The following is a 17,631-nucleotide window of genomic DNA, read 5'->3' as shown; positions in this document are numbered from 1 at the left end:
CCTCCAGCATGGGAGTAGGGGACATTCTCTCACAGGTCTGCCCATGATAACAAACTGCACCACTGCTCCTTCTTTTCCCACCGCTTAACTCCCATCAAAAAAAAAACTACAGTATGGCATCGGAGATTACAAGCTCCTGGCAATCAAGCTAGCCCTGGAGAAGTAGAGATACTGGCTAAAGGGAACGGAGGTCCCATTCCTAGTCTGGACCGACCATAAGAACCTTGAATACCTACGGAGCGCCAAGAGGCTCAACTCTCACCAAGCTCGGTGGTCCCTCTTTTTCGCCAGGAAAAACTCCAAGCCAGTTGCCCTCACGACATAATTTGCTATCACCCACAACACTATTCTCCCAACCCCCTGCTTGCTCACCGTGGCTGAGCTTGACATTGAGACTAAAGTTTGAAGATTGGTTCTCGAAAGCCCCTCACTTAATTCCCGAGCCAAAATTCCCATCTGCCAAGGAAACCGCTGAACTCATGATAACCCACATTTTCAAGCTCTACGGCCTCCCCAAAGACATCGTTTCTGACTGAGGACCATAGTTCACTTCGCAGTTTTGGAAGGTGTTTTGCCAACTCATTGGGGCCACCCCTAGTCTGTCTTCAGGGTTCACCCCACTGGCCAGACTGAGAGGAAGAATCAGTCCCTCGAGGTAGCCCTGAGGTGCATGGCCTCCGGAGATGGTTGGAGTGGAGTATGCTTACAACTCCCAGGTATCTACTGGTTTATCTTCCTTCCAGTGCTGCCCGGAGGTATCAACCGCTCTTGTTCATCTCAGAAGGAGGAGGTCAGTGTACCATCTGCCCAAGCTTTTATCAGATGCTGCAGAAGGACCTGGCTGCAAGCAAGGAGAACGCTATTTCGGGTCGGCAAAAGGTACAGGAGACAGGCCCACCATAGCTGCTCTTAGGCTTCCAAGTACAGGGTGGGGAAGAGAGTCATGCTTGCCGCCAGAGACATTCTCCTAAAGACCGCCTGCCGCAAACTTTCCCCCCGCTACCTTGGCCCCTTCACCATCACTAAGATTGTCAATCCCTGCACTGTTAATCTCTTGCTCCCCTAAACTATGTGATCAATCACACGTTCCACATGTCCCAGGTACACTGTCTCGCCTCATGCCCATTAAGTGCCACGCCCCGCCTGCTTACCTGCCTTTAATTCCACGCTGATTACTCCTGTATTTAAGCATGCGCTGCAACATGCACATTTTAAATGAGTTATCCACTGAAAATAGAATTGTTGTGGAAAGTGTTACTTTCTTAAATTGTTCTGAAAAGTATTTGCTTCTCGTTGATTTATGAATTAATCAATTTAATGAAAAATAATGGGATGAAAAAATTGGAAGGAGATTTTTCATAACAAAGAATGTTAATAAAGACATGATTTTTCCCTGTCACATTAGAGTGAAGCAGGAGAGAAGGGTGACAAAGGGGAAAAGGGAGACTTGGTGAGTGTCCATAGAATATTTGCTTTTAATAAAAATTTTACTGATATTGTTCTCAAATCAATATGACAAAACACTTCCATATGAAATGTTAAAACAGTTACTTAATTTAAGCACAGTAAATAGATTGAGCATAATTTCAGCTAGTTCTAGGTTTCATGATGGGAAAAGTTTAAAAACATTACATGTGCTTTAAAAATGTACTTACAAATGTTACTTTTTTTTTTTTCATTTTATTTTATTTTTTTACCAGGGTGAAAAAGGCACTCCAGGGCTCCCAGGTGTAAAGGTAAAACAAAGCACTTTTTTAAGGTGGCTTGTGATGGTAAAGGTCTAAAATGTCTGGCTTTGATTGTTACTTATGAATTTGGATTTTGTAGCTGTGCATGAGTGCTTTGTATAAATGCTGTGTATAATCTGCATAAAAATAAATAATTTTTCCATTAATTATTCCATTAAATTAATGGAACATTTCCTAAAATGTGACCAAGATGATAGATAAGGAAAAAAGGGGGCCTAGAACAGGGCCTTGAATAACCCTACTGAGAAACTGAGAACAGAATATTTTTAACTGACATTTTCCCTTTTGACCATTTTTTACACTATTTTGTAAAAAATGGGCAAATGTCAAATGTTCCACTCAATTTAAACAAGAATAGCTAAGAGTACACTATTAATCAGCCTTAAGATCATTTCTGACCTTTGACCTTGATCATTGGCACCAGAAATTTCTCAAGGCACACAAGGCCATTTTAGGCCAGGCAATGTCTGCACACACTTTAAATTTGCCTATTTTTTTATACACAACTAAGACACATTTTTTTTGCCCATGATAATACAAACATAAAAAGCCAAATTAGTATTAGTTCATTAATTATTAAGTAGGGCTTATTTTTGAAGCAGAGTATTGGCGTGGGTGTATATAGCTGCCAATGGAACTGGGTCACTGTTTTTTTGTTGATTATGTGACTGCTAATAGAGGTAGCAGTGTTCTAAGGTGTATAGATCTATATTCTGAGGTATAGATCTATATTCAGATAAATGATGCCTTTCACAGTACAGATGGATATCGACCAAAATCTTACAATTTAGTAAAGTAAAAAATCTGTTAAAATTTACCTGTCCCTGTGTAAACAAGTACACTCAACAAAAATATAAATGCAACACCTTTGTTTCTGCTCCGATTTTTCATGAGATGAACTTAAAGATCTAAAATTCATTCCAGATAATTTTATAATTCAGCAAGGGAGCAATTACACTCAACAAAAATATAAACGCAACACCTTTCATGAGATAGACTTAAAGATCTAAAATTCATTCCAGATACACAATATTACCATTTCTCTCAAACATTGTTCACAAATCAGTCTAAATGTGTGATAGTGAGCACTTCTGCTTTGCTGAGATAATCCATCCCACCTCACAGGTGTGCCACATCAAGATGCTGATCTGACATCATGAGTAGTGCACAGGTGTACCTTATACTGCCCACAATTCCACCCTGGAATGTGCAGTTTTTTGCTTTATTGGGGGTCTGGGCACTCAGAACCGGTCAGTATCTGGTGTGACCACCATTTGCCTCATGCAGTGCAACACATCTTCTTCGCATAGAGTTTATCAGATTGTCAATTGTGGCCTGTGGAATGTTGGTCCACTCCTCTTCAATGGCTGTTGTTGGATATTAGTGGGAACTGGTACACGCTGTCGTATACGCCGGTCAAGCACATCCCAAACATGCTCAACGGGTGACATGTCCGGTGAGTATGCTGGCCATGCAAGAACTGGGACATTTTCAGCTTCCAAGAACTGTGTACAGATCCTTGCAACATGGGGCCGTGCATTATCTTGCTGAAACATGAGGTGATGTTCATGGATGTATGGCACAACAATGGGTCTCAGGGTCTCGTCCCGGTATCTCTGTGCATTCAAAATGCCATCAATAAAATGTACCTGTGTTCTTCGTCCATACCAGATGCCTGCCCATACCATAACCCCACCATGGGCCACTCGATCCACAACATTGACATCCGCAAACGCTCACCCACACGAAGCCACACACGCTGTCTGCCATCTGCCCTGAACAAAGTAAACCGAGATTCATCCGTGAAGAGAACACCTCTCCAACGTGCCAGACGCCATCGAATGTGAGCATTTGCCCATTCAAGTCTGTTACGGCGACGAGCTGGAGTCAGGTCAAGACCCCGATGAGGACGAAGAGCATGCAGTTGAGCTTCCCTGAGACGGTTTCTTACCGTTTGTGCAAAAATTGTTTGGTTATGCAAACCAATTGTTTCAGCAGCTGTCTGAGTGGCTGGTCTCAGACGATCTCTGCTGGATGTGGAGGTCCTGGGCTGGTGTGGTTACATGTGGTCTGCGGTTGTGAGGCCGGTTGGATGTACTGCCATATTCTCTGAAACACCTTTGGAGACGGCTTATGGTGGAGAAATGAACATTCAATGCACGAGCAACAGATCTGGTTGACATTCCTGCTGTCAGCATGCCAATTGCACGCTCCCTCAATGCTTGTGGCATCTGTGGCATTTTGCTGTGAGACAAAACTGCACATTCCAGGGTGGCCTTTTATTGTGGGCAGTATAGGGTACACCTGTGCACTACTCATGATGTTAGATCAGCATCTTGATGTGGCACACCTGTAAGGTGGGATGGATTATCTCAGCAAAGCAGAAGTGCTCACTATCACACATTTAGACTGATTTGTGAACAATGTTTGAGAGAAATGGTAATATTGTGTATCTGGAATGAATTTTAGATCTTTAAGTCTATTTAATGAAAGGTGTTGCGTTTATATTTTTGTTAAGTGTAATTGCTCCCTTGCTGAATTATAAAATTAACTGTGATTTTTGTAAAGCTGAGTTAAGTTTCACTTGCCACGATCAGGCCCGATAACTGGCAGGCCTGTTGAAACAAGCAACCCAAGGCAAAGAAAGTAGTTGTTTTTAGTGTGCTGAATTATAACTGGCCTCAATGCATGGAGAATGGTTTTGAATTAAGACTGCGGGAAGATCTAAAAACCAGCAAAAATTTGTGGCAGCTGCAGGAAAGTCCTGGCAACACAGGAAATGCAGCTAATATTTATGATTGCTAGTTTGCACAATTATTCTCTTATTTTCGTTTCCAAATTGTTTTTCCGCATTTCTTTTTTCTATTGGTATTTAAACTATGCTGTTTCCTTATTTTAAATAACAATTGTGTGCTTTCATTTTATTTCGTTGCATTTTTTAGTTTTCCCTTTGCAGCCTTTTCATTATTAAAAGAATATTTGGTCTTAAAACAGCAAGCAAAAGCCATGCTCACTGGACCAATCTGGAATAACATCAATAATAATATCAACACATCCTTGACCAAGGTATGTTTCACAGTAATCATGGCAAATATTTAATTTGTTTAGTTTGTATATTGCAAAATGTTTAGTCATTCTACTTATATCTTAAGTAACACATTTATCTGTGATAACAGTATATTAGTTAGCAATCTGTACAATAGTTAGCAGCATCAGAGGAATGCATCCAGAGAGGGTTAGGGCGAATGAGATTAGTGTTCTTTCTGTTGGAGAAAGTCTGGATGCCTTTGGCCTAGGCTCACTCACAGAAGCACTATTCCACTCTACTTCAGGTGTCTTACAGGTTTGCTATTCTCAATAAAGCACCAGCTGAGAACACTTGAAGAGCTCTGGTTATGGCAGGCTTATGCTAAATCATGTAAATGTAAAATTAGCTAGGCTATTAGCGGTAGCAGTAGTGTATTTGGGGAGTCAAGGACAGACATCCAGGTAATTTTAGGATATTAGTCAAGCATAGGTTTTCCAAGATTTCTTGAGCTAAACAAAAGTATAGAAACCCTTAAAGGTTGTTTTAGTAACCTAATCAACATAAAAATAAATTATACTAAATCCATAGCAAGCATCCTTGACTGAATACTAGGATTATTAACTATTATTGCTCTTAAATCTTAAACCTTGTTGAGACCCAGTCCACATGTTAAATGATTCAGATCATCAAACAAATTTAAATATTACACAAAGATAACCTGAGTAAATACAAAATGCATTTTTAATGATCTCTCAAATCTACCTGTTTCTATGTAAAAAAGTAATTGCTTCCTTGCTACAGATGTGGCCATTAAGACTGCTTCTGTTTTCCCGCCAGATGCTGTAATTTAGCGCGCGGCGTGCCGCGACTTGCCTTAAGCAACATTCGGGAAAATATCCGCCAGATGGCGCATTTAAGAACTTTATCTAAAAGCCGGACCAAGTACTGTACAACGAAGAACTGTGTATAATTACTTACTGTAGTCTAAAACAATATTGTTTCCAATGCTGAAGCAAACATAAATTTTATTTTGTTTTACAACAGATATTTCATGATGAATGTGTGTATATTATTTTCATAATAATGAAACGAGATGCCCAAATTTGTGCTTTAAAATTCCTAATACGTTTCTTATATAGTTTTTGTAATGTTTTAACAGGTACAAAACCGTGAAAGACATGGCAATGTCTCGGTTTAAATGGCCTTGAAATTAATTTAATTTCCTGATAGTAACTAATAGTAACTGATAGCTAACTGATAGTGTTAACTATGCAAATGTCCTGATTCGTGAATATGCCAACATGTCTTATTTAAAACGTAAAAATGTGTCGACACCATCAAAAGACATGAATGAACTATATATATATATAATCATTTTAAGTAAATATTATTTTATGTACACAAAGTTCTTCTGGCTTTTTATAGTAATCATCATATTTGCTGTTTGTGTCCAGCATTGAATAATTATTTCATCCATTATTTAACCACGCCTGGAAATAATAGCTGGATTGTAAATTTATGACTAAAATAAAGCTGTTTGTCTGTTGTAAAGTACTTTCACTTTACAAAAGGCAGCGTTTTTAATCAAAAGGTTGATAAACGCGTGTTATACAGTATATACAACGCGACAGCGCGCTCAGTTACTCACTTCTCACTTTCATGTAGGTCTGCTCGGACTGATTAATTCGTTTTAAACAAAAAAATGCCCCAGCGATTTCGTAGCTTCAGGAAATTTCCCGTCGCTATGCGCATAACACCAGGCCAACTCATGTCGGAAAGAAGTTATAAATGGTTTTTAAACGTGGGCTATTGTTTTTTACTTATAATATTTGTTAATTTAATTTAAATGAGGTTAGTAGTAGACTAATGATTATAAACGCGTCGGGAAAACAGCAAGCAGACTGACTCTGACCATTAAAAAAAATGGTAGTTGCGTTCATTTTCTGACGCGCTCAAGTTCACCAAAAACAATACAGAACATCGCACCTTATTTGCTTTCAAACATTTACAAAATCACAACGTTTTTTGTTATTTTGAGTGCGCTTAAATAAAAGTTGAGTCTTCTAAAGGCATGTAGTCTTATACAGTTTTATAATATAGTTTTTGCACATTAATCTGAGTACTCATCTGTTACATTTTTGAGGACAATAGTTTTTTCAGCCTGTCACGACGTGGGCCTAAATTAATATCGCTCCTCTTTTTAAATTTGGGTAAATTTAATCTTCTGGATTCTAGATTCTGAAGTTGACATTGTTACCGTTTTTAATCCTTGGAATGGAAGAAATTGAGATTTTTCTTATGATAGGGTTATACTAAATATACTATCTCTACTCACACACTCCGTAGGCTCCCTGAATAGGCGGCAAAGGGACGGAGCTGCCTATTTGTGTCGGCTGGCGATAATTAACATTAATATGATATCGCGCTTGCTCCACATTATAAAAGCAAGGCGCTGAGTTTAGTCTGAGGTCCGGGAAGTACGTGATGTGGTGGAGAATAGGAGAGTGGCATGTAAGTGGTGCGATGTGACGCGCCCCAGGGACTTTAAACAAGGACACTGGAATTCCCCCCTTTGATCTCCGCGCTGAGGACAGCGCGAGAAAGAGCTGCGCTATGTGTGTGTGTGTGTATAATATGAAATTTTATTTGATATAGGTATATATTTACTCATGACAGGATACTTTTACTACGCTAAATTTATGAATCACACTCAAAGTATCAAATCCAACTATGAAGTCTGATTTAATTGTTACCATTAAACATTTTATATCTCCTTATGTTTTTTTTTCTATTTACAGTATGTTTATGTTTTGCTGGCGAAATACATTTTAGGCAGAGACGTCTGCTCGGTCTTGTTAATTTGTTTAAAAAACCCCAATCTCCTTCCTTCTGTCATCTTTGAGAGTTTTTTCTATGATAACTTCACACCTGTCGTAAAAGTGAGATGGGGGATTACAGTAACTGTGTCACGTTGTATTCAAAGAATAGAATTGGAAACAATATTGTATTAGGCTAACTTTATTAAAGATTATACACTTTTGTATTCTTTGTTTACACACGCGGGCATCTTTAAATTTAAACAGAAAATAATAGTGGGCTGGTAAGCACGTAATTTTTCATATAACTTAAACGGCTGAATGAAGTTAAATATACACAATAAATTAATAATTGCGTTTGCTTAACATTTGAGCACTCGTGTAAATAGCTTTTTCGTTGCATATATACTACGATATCATATATTTGTGTCTAATACTGTTTTTTTCATATTTTAAAATGTAACCTACATACAGTATACAGTATAAGCATATTTAACTACTTCAGCAGTGAATAATAAATTTGGTCGGTCTGGCTATTAGATAAAGTTCTTATTCGATAAAATTTTATTATTTAATTAATTATCTTATTATAAACGTGTTTCTTATTCTCTATATTCTTGTCGAGTATAGTCCTTCATGTCTGCATGTTTCACATGCATTTATTATCCTTTTGATCAAAACACTGCCTTTTGTTAAGGCTGTCGGTTCATACACGCCGATGAATGAATTTTTAGATGAATTTTAAAGCGTCTTTTTAGGCCTAAATATAAATTTTTATTTGTAACATTATCATCTTCTTCAAACGTGCTTCCAACCAACCAACTCTGGGCTCCAAACTCAGAAGACTACGTTTCATAGCCGATAACTGCTCCTTTGATCTGCTGGTTACAGCGGGGCGCCGCCTGTACAAGCCAAGCTCTTCCCCAAAAAATTGTGTGAATGTCTGCAACAATCACTAACCATTAAATGTTAAGAATTTAATTAAACACAAATATATACATTATGTTTTATTTATACATAATATTTTCATTATATATATAAACTATATATATATATATATATATATATATATAAACTCATGCTAGGGTACTTTTACTACACTAAAGTACCATTTAAAGCTATTTATTAATTTATCTTTTATTCAATTCTAATCAATTTTATTTATATAGCGCTTTTAACAATGGTCATTGTCTCAAAGCAGCTTCACAAAGATGAAAGAAATAAAAAAATAATAATAATAATAAAATATTAATAATAATAATAAATTGTGTATGTGTGAGAAAAATGTGTCTAGATAATAACGAGATGAATGAATGAAATTTCTCTGATGAGCAAGCCAAGGGTGACGGCGACAGTGGCAAGGAAAAACTCCCTGAGATGGCAATAGAAAGAAACCTTGAGAGGAACCAACAGGGAACCCATCCTTATTTGGGTGATAACAGATAGAGATGATATAACACCATGTGTGTTATGCAGCTGAAAGTACAATATAACAGAAATTCTTTAAATTAACATGAAGTCCAGTTCAGCATAGGGATGAGTCAGTAGGTGCAGAGGGCAGATGGGGTCTGGATCACTGGGAGCACAGGAGCAGGATGTGTAGCTCCAATCATAATATATTTGCTTACTTACTTACTAACTAGCGAATGCTTTAGTAAAGGGCTCCAAAAACTACGGCCATATGAATGACAATGGAATATCACAGAACGTGCGAGTTGACTCCCATGCACCTATCACTAACCATGTTGGATTTAAATTAAAATGCCTCTTATATATATATATATATATATATTCGTGTTTAATTAAATTGTTAAATCATCGTGTTTACCCATAAACACCAGAACAAAAGGTCTAGGGACTGTTATGCGCTGAAATGCCCCTTGCCATGGATTGCCCCCTCCCAACATAATTGCTGTCAAATATTGTATTAGAACATAAATTCATAGGTTAGTGGTTTACAAATTACATGAGACAATAAAATAAGCAATATGAAAATAAATATGTTGTATATGAAAAAAAATATTTTTTTTTTCATATAGGACATGTATACTTTTATATTGTTTATTTTATAATAAAATTGGTTTCGTCTAATTTTTCATCATAAATAATATTTATTTTTATTTTTTATAAATGTTTATTTGCATATTCATGGCAAAGCCCTAAAAAATAAATGTGCCACAAAATATGTGAAGGCTGTAGGCTGAATAAGTGAAGTCAGTCTTATAATTTAATAGCCACAAACGAAGTTTTGGATATACAGTAACCATGCCATTACATTATCAAGTTATGCTTCAGTACTAAATGCATGTTTGCAATTGAGATTTTTTTTCTTAAGCTATGAAACACATTAGCACTCACCTCACTTTAATTTAATGATAATCATAATTAAAAACTGTAAAACAAAGAATTCACATTTATTACATTTTCACCCAGAGCGGGATTTGAACCAAAGTCTGGACGATTTTAAACTATTATTTAAGCAATGCCACACCACGTGGAAAGCCGCAAAACGCTTCAATTTCACTGGCCGGGAATCGAACCAGGGCCTTTCGCATGGCAGGCAAATCACCTACCATTGGGCTAACAGTCTTTTTGCACACACACACGCAGGTGCGTTACAATAATAACAATAATAAATTCGGAGCATTACTACTAATAATAATAATAATTCTGAATGGAGAAAGCGCAGTCAAAGAAGTATCATCATTGAAGGAGAAAATAAAATAAAAAATAAATACATATCAGTTTGAGCTTGACACGTTTATGAGCTCTGTCGCTTGCTGTCAATAGGCGCCTAAGAGACACAACACATTTTTGGCTTCAGTAGACACAATACTTCAGACTAAAACACGACTGCCCCCTACAGGTAATGAAGGGCATTTTTACAGCTTTTCGCGTGCAGCCACAGCAAGTCGTGGGATCCCTTTTCCGAAAACGTGCGTTTTTAAATATCAGTGAGTTTATGGCCAGGCCTGACAACTGTCAGACTTGTGTAAACAAGAAAAATATGTAAATAGAACCTGTCTGGCAAAGTAAAGCATGATAAATTATCTAAAAATACAAGTATCTAAAGAAATTCAAAAACAGATTAAAAACTAATTGACAAAGTAGAAACAAAGTAATTGACATCTATGAGTCTTTCTAAGGCTTTATAACTCAGTTATAACAACTATTTGATTGCAGTTGTTGCCTCCCAAAGTGGTACAACCAGTTATTAGGTTTTGGGGCATTTACTTTTTCATGGTATTGTACATAGGTATTTTTAAAACCAGAGGATTTACCATTTTAGTGTTGAAATTTATAAAGTGGAACCTTGTATTATGAGCATAATTCGTTCCGGAAGCGGGCTTGTATTCCAAAACACTCGTAAACCAAATCGATAAAAATAATTAACACAAAATATAAAGTAAAAACAAAACAAGAAAGAAGGATTGTAAAAAGAAATCTTGAAAAGAATTGCGACAGAACAGTGTTTCTGTGTAGAGCAAAGAGAAAGAGTGTGTGTGTTTCTCTGTATGTCTGTGAAGGCAAAAGTAGGAGGGGTCTGTGGGTGTGTGGGGGGGGGGCATAGTGTCCAACGACGCGCGCGAGCACACACACACACACACACACACACACACACACACACACACACACACACATAATGGCATTTATGTTTATTTTAAATTTACAGGAGGTTTATCAGTATACAATAGGGCTGAATCACAATCCTTCTTTTCACACACGCGCACGCAATGGAAACATAAAAAAAATAAACAACGGCTGCAACTAACGATCATTTTAATAATTGATTAATTTGTCAATTATTTTTCCCCCGATTAATCGGATAAAAAAACTAAAAACTAGAAAAGCATTCATTTCCAACCCTTTATTAAAAAATTCAGAACTAAAATATTTAGAAAGTGCACAAACATGTTGCTCCTTGAGCTGTTATAATAATAATAAAATAAAAATGGATTAACACAAAATGCTACATGCCACATGCTAATGACATACTGTTGTATGTTTCAGCAAAGCCAGAACAGAGACACTATCTTAATAAAGTTGATTTTGTCAATTTGTAAAGGACATTAGACACTGGTAGTTTATTAAATTACTTAATTTCTGATAAGACAGAAGTACTGATACATGGACTATATGCAGGTAGAGGTAAACATCCTGATTACTATATATTTCTGGATGGCCTCCTTGTGATTGTGTCTAGTTTTTCATTCAAATGTAGAAAATATTAGTGGAATATCCTTTTTATCTTAGAAATATTGCTCAAATAAATATAACTATATGATGCAATAAAGGTACTTAATGTTTTTGTTATCTTTAAGTTGGATTATTGTAATGGCGTACTGATTGTATGTTTCAATAGGTGCTTAAACAAGCTCCAGTTAGTCCAGAATGCACTAGCCAGAGTCCTTCGTAGAACCAGAAATTGAAACCTTAACAGACCCATACTGCATTGGCGTCCAATCAAATATAAAAAAAAATTTAAGAGATAGTTAGGATTTTTTCAAGTCTGTTTAAAAAAAAAAGAGGTGCATATAAATACATTACAATAGGTGTTTATACATTTTTCTGTTATGCACACCAACCATCACGTTTGTCACCTAGAACCTAAGCTCAGCTGTGATAAAATTTCACTACCCAATTTTTCATGTAAAAATGCATTCCAAAAAGCTAATAATTATATGAAAGTTATTCAATGTTCATGGGTATTTCATAAAAATGTAACCTCAATTATTTTCTTGGAAACAGTTCTGGTTAGCTATGTATCTAATTTCATGGAAAGAAACATTGCGATGGTCAACTGGTATGTTTGGATCTTGTGCTTCCAGTAAGCATTGCTAATTCATTCTCTCTGTCTCTCTCCCCATCCCTTTGTCCCCTTATATCTTTCTTTTAGTCGATACACTCCTGTAACTAGGTACTCCTGAGATACCAGGGATCCTGATCCCATCTGCCGTCCAGACCTGCCTGATACATCCTGATGCCCTACTTCTGGTTGGAAATCTCGTCACATGGAGACAATTTACTTCTACTGAGGATGGCCCCATATGGTTTGATTATAGATACATGTGACTAATGAGGATCGTTCTACTCTGAAACCACAAAGATGGCCGTGGACTGCATTTCGTTTAAATAGTTTTATGTGATGGCTTATGATTGCAGCCACTCTGTTAGTTTTAGGACTAACAGAGTGTGCCCAAGTCTCCATCAGTGAAGTGGTGACAAGCTTAGAAAAGTGGTCTTCATGTAAAATTTAATGGGCTCTTTCTGGTTTCTGTTAGGGTTTCTTTTTCATGTCCTCAGGGAGTTTTAACTTGCCACTCTTGCCTTTGCTTTCTAAATCTGTATGTTTTATACCTTTTTTCTGTAAAGCTGCTTTGTAAAAATATCTTTTGTTAAAATATTAATAAAAATTTATTGAAATTAAATTGAAGTCCTGTAAGTTGTAAGGTGGGGTTGTATGGAGTGGACATATTTGTTTAAAACATAAAACAGATGATTAATCATACTGAGGTCTGAGATATTTAAGGCCAAGTCCTTATAAACTTTTGTAGTGTGCAGGTAACATAATCCAACAGAAAGAAGCCACTTCACTTAGAACAACATGGTATTTAGATTAGTAGTACAGATGGAAAGAACATTCATATGAATGCCACAAACAATTGTTTTCCATCAGATTATTGCCAAAGCATTAGACTGCTTCTGCAAGGTGCCTTGTTACCATAATCACAGTATAAAAGAAAACAGGGTTTATCAGAGCAGGTCACCTTCTAACACTGCTCCATAGTCCAGTTTTGCGGATAACATTCTCAATGTAAGCAAATTTGGTGGCAGAGAAAGGTCAGCATGGGCATTCTGTCTTGGTCTGCAGGTATGCACTCTGATACATAGTGTGTTCTGATGCCTTGCTATCATAGCCAGTATTACCTTTTTACCTATTTGTACTGCTGTGAGATCACGACAGGCAGCCTAACGTTTGCCACCCACACACATCACTAAGCCTTGGCTGTCCATGACCCTGTCTCTGGTACACTGGCTGTCCTTCCTTGTACTACATTTAATAGGTACTAACCACTTCATATCAGGAACCCTACACAAGACCTGGAGATGCTTTGGAGATGCTCTGGCCCAGCCATTAAAATTTTGCACTTTAAAGTCACATTACTTTGCTTTAAGACCTTTCTGCCTTTTACATCCTACATCTTAACACATGCAACAAGATTATTTGTGCTATTCACTACAACTGTAATGGTTTTAAAAAAGATTTTTGGGCCTTATATATTCCTTTGTTATCTTCATCCTTAAAAGATTTTCTCTTTTGCTTTATAAAGGGAAATGATGGATTGCCAGGACAAATTGGAAAGGCAGGTCCACAGGTAAGCATTAAAATATATGTTTTGGTGTTTTTTTTACCAGGGTTGCACGACAAAACAAAGACAAAAGCATCCCAAGTGAAAAAGCTGGCCAGAAGACAAGAAAAGTTTTAAACTTTGGTGTGCATCGAGCTTTTGCTTCTCCAAATGTCAGAAATATTTAGTTAAATGAAGGCATAACATACATGCAGTGCAACAGCATTTTAGCCAGTTATATTAAAACCCCACTCATGCCGCTTCCCACACCATTAACATTCTTTGGATAACAGCAAAGTACAGTATATACTTTTATTAGAGAAACATTTATTTTTTATTTGTTAATGTGGCAAATGTCATACTCAATTTTGCATGTAAAATTCCTTAAAAATATATTTATTCACAGGGCAAAGATGGGCCACCAGGTCCTCCTGGACTTCCAGGAGATAAGGCAAGTGAACGCGATGCTCTTCCTTTTTGTCATGTGGAAAAAATTCCTGGAAATAAAAGACACCAACCAAAAATACACAAAGAATAGTGCACATACTGTACTTTCAATAAAATACAATGATAAATTAACGTCTCAATTCCATAGTCACATGGTTTTGTTTTTGAATTCATGCCAATAGTGAGTAAGATCTGTGTGGTATACAGTAAATACTTGAGGTGATGCAGGTATTTCAAGCCTGGTTTAGATGTTCTTGTCTTTGCCTCATAACCCCACAAGATAATTAGTCATTATAATGACCAGTTTACTTGTTCTGGATTACGTACTTTACTTTCAGGGGCAAACTTATAATAAAAACAAAATGTCAATAATGCAATTCAAACAATTCAACAAAATTAAACCTAAAACATTATCATTTTGTAATTGATGGTGAAATACAGACAATTAAATCTAAAAGAGGTCATTCAGAAATGCTTTCAGTGAGAATTTACTTGGCTTATTATTGATCACTTAGTGTTTTTTTTTTTTTTTCTCTGCCAGCACTTTTTAAAACAATGGCATGCCCATGTTATCTTATTTTATTTACACATTTCACTGAATAATTCAGTTCTGGTGTATGTCATACAACAATTCCTCCTAGAGGTCATGCTCATGTTAAATGCAAGTATGACGATTTAATTTGTTTTGTCTACAAAAGTGTAAATTGGTCCCTCTGTCTTTTTATCCTATACCATTTCTTAGTAATGCAGAGTTTATGATGGATATCTGAACAACATACCTAAGAAGATGATGCAGTTGAATAACTGGGCATTGTTAAAAACAGAACTCTGACTAATAAGTTTATCTTTTTTAATTTGCAGGGATTTGTAGGGGAGCCAGGAACACCTGGGATAGATGGAGAGAAAGGACAGAAGGTGTACTTTTTGCTAAAGATCACTACCTGAACAAAAGTTTTATTTTCTTTTTGGCGCAATATTATACTTTTGCTCTTTGGTGCATTTTGCTGGGACAGTTTTGATCCCTGTGGAGCAAGGCTCACAGCAAATAGGCAGTTATCAATATCATGATATGGGGAAACATTTCTATCCCAATAGGAGTGATTTCTTCCATGTAGAAATACTCCTCCATCTACAGGGTGTGAAGGTTCACTAAAGGATGAGTATGAAAATGATGTAGATAATATGCTATGTTATTTACAGTCCCCAGATCTCCACTCAGTTGAACACGTATGGGGTTTTTGGCTTGTTGTGTTTTACACTGTTTTTTATTATGACTGTCATTAAAACAACTAGGAGGATATCCAGTATGGTGTGTCTTGAGCAACCCCTTATTTTTTAATCTACTGTTTCTCACTGGTTTATGACCTGAGGATTTTTAAGGTTGTTGATTAATGCTTGAATGATTTATAGTTTACTGTATAAGTTAACAAATGGTTAAGTACAGTCGAGGCCAAAAGTTTTGAGAATTACATAAATATTGTAAATTGGAAAAGTTGCTGCTTAAGTTTTTATAATAGCAATTTGCATATACTCGAGAATGTTATGAAAAGTGATCAGATAAATTGCATAGTCCATCTTTGCCATGAAAATTAACTTAATCCCAAAAAAACCTTTACACTGCATTTCATTGCCGTCATTAAAGGACCTGGTAAGATCAGTTCAGTAATCGTCTTGTTAACTCAGGTGAGAATGTTGACGAGCACAAGGCTGGAGATCATTATGTCAGGCTGATTGGGTTAGAATGGCAGACTTGACATGTTAAAAGGGGGGTGATGCTTGAAATCATTGTTTTTTTTTCCATTGTTAACCATGGTGACCTGCAAAGAAATGCGTGCAGCCATCATTGCGTTGCATAAAAATGGCTTTACAGGCAAGGATATGTGGCTACTAAGATTGCACCTAAATCAACAATTTATAGGATCATCAAGAACTTCAAGAAAAGAGGTTCAATTCTTGTTAAGAAGGCCTTAGGGCATCCAATAAAGTCCAGCAAGCGCCAGGATCGTCTATTAAAGAGGATTCAGCTGCAGGATCAGAGTGCCACCAGTGCAGAGCATGCTCAGGAATGGCAGCAGGCAGGTGTGAGCGCATCTGCACGCACAGTGAGGCGAAGACTTTTGGAAGATGGCCTGGTGTCAAGAAGGGCAGCAAAGAAGCCACTTCTCTCCAAAAAAAAAACATCAGGGACAGATTGATCTTCTGCAGGAGGTATGGTGAATGGACTGCTGAGGACTGGGGTCATATTCTCAGATGAAGCCTCTTTCTGATTGTTTGCGGCATCTGAAAAAATGCTTGCCCAGAGAAGAAAGGGTGAGCACTACCATCAGTCCTGTGTCATGCCAACAGTAAAGCATCCTGAGACTAATTATGTGTGGGCTTGCTTCTTATCCAAGGGAGTGGGCTCACTCACAATTTTGCCCCAAAACACAGCCATGGATAAAGAATGGTACCAAAACACCCTCCAACAGCAACTTCTTCCAACAATCCAACAACAGTTTGGTGAAGAACAATGCATTTCCAGTGTGATGGAGCACTGTGCCATAAGGCAAAAGTGATAACTAAGTGGCTTGGGGACCAAAACATTGAAATTTTGGGTCCATGGCCTGGAAACTCCCCAGATCTTAATCCCATTGAGAACTTGTGGTCAATCCTCAAGAAGGCAGGTGGACAAACAAAAACCCACTAATTTTAACAAACTCCAGATTTCAGTACATCACAAAAACAACTGAAACAAAGATCTAAAAGCAGTTTAGCAGCAAACTTTGTGAAAACTAATATTTGTGTCATTCTCAAAACTTTTGGCCACGACTGTACAGTGATTGGACTGAAAATGAGAACCAAAAAAGTCCTTCAGGAAGCCTGAAGAACTGTTTAAAACTACATAAAAAATACGAGAAATTGTGTCTTTTGGTAAGCAAAATATGGAGAAATTATGGGTGGCTCATGACTTTTACACAGTACTCTATTTTGTAGGCTAAATGATTGTAAATGTGTCAACTGCAGTACCAGATTTTGTTACAACCACAGCTCCTACACTCTAAATGCTTTTCCAATTTGGGCCCCTTATAAAAGCAAGCACTAACATAAACGTGTGTGTGTGTGTGTGTGTGTGTGTGTGTGTGTGTGTTTGGCTATGCATGTGCATATGCAGGGTGATGCTGGTGGAATCAGAGGTCCACAAGGCCCACCAGGTCCCAAGGGTGAGCCTGGAGCTGGGGCATTTGCTTATACTGTAAGTCATA

At 37.2% G+C, this 17,631-nt stretch overlaps 1 protein-coding gene across 4 annotated transcripts in view; it reads left to right on the top strand.

Annotated features, from left to right (window-relative positions):
* LOC128508598 (collagen alpha-1(XIX) chain-like) overlaps positions 1–17,631 on the top strand; it is a 249,937-nt gene that overhangs the window by 72,075 nt on the left and 160,231 nt on the right. For all 4 annotated transcript variants that reach the window (XM_053479992.1, XM_053479990.1, XM_053479991.1 and 1 more), the window contains exons 25-30: positions 1,406–1,450; positions 1,701–1,736; positions 13,925–13,969; positions 14,349–14,393; positions 15,251–15,304; positions 17,541–17,621. In XM_053479992.1, the coding sequence (XP_053335967.1) occupies positions 1,406–1,450; positions 1,701–1,736; positions 13,925–13,969; positions 14,349–14,393; positions 15,251–15,304; positions 17,541–17,621 (306 nt within the window). The remainder of the gene's footprint in view (positions 1–1,405; positions 1,451–1,700; positions 1,737–13,924; positions 13,970–14,348; positions 14,394–15,250; positions 15,305–17,540; positions 17,622–17,631) is intronic.

The sequence above is a fragment of the Clarias gariepinus genome, chromosome 20 (genome assembly GCF_024256425.1).
Source record: "Clarias gariepinus isolate MV-2021 ecotype Netherlands chromosome 20, CGAR_prim_01v2, whole genome shotgun sequence".
NCBI classification, from domain to species: Eukaryota; Metazoa; Chordata; class Actinopteri; order Siluriformes; family Clariidae; genus Clarias; species Clarias gariepinus.
Note: the sequence above shows the minus strand (reverse complement) of the source record. Positions and strands in the feature narration are given on the sequence as shown.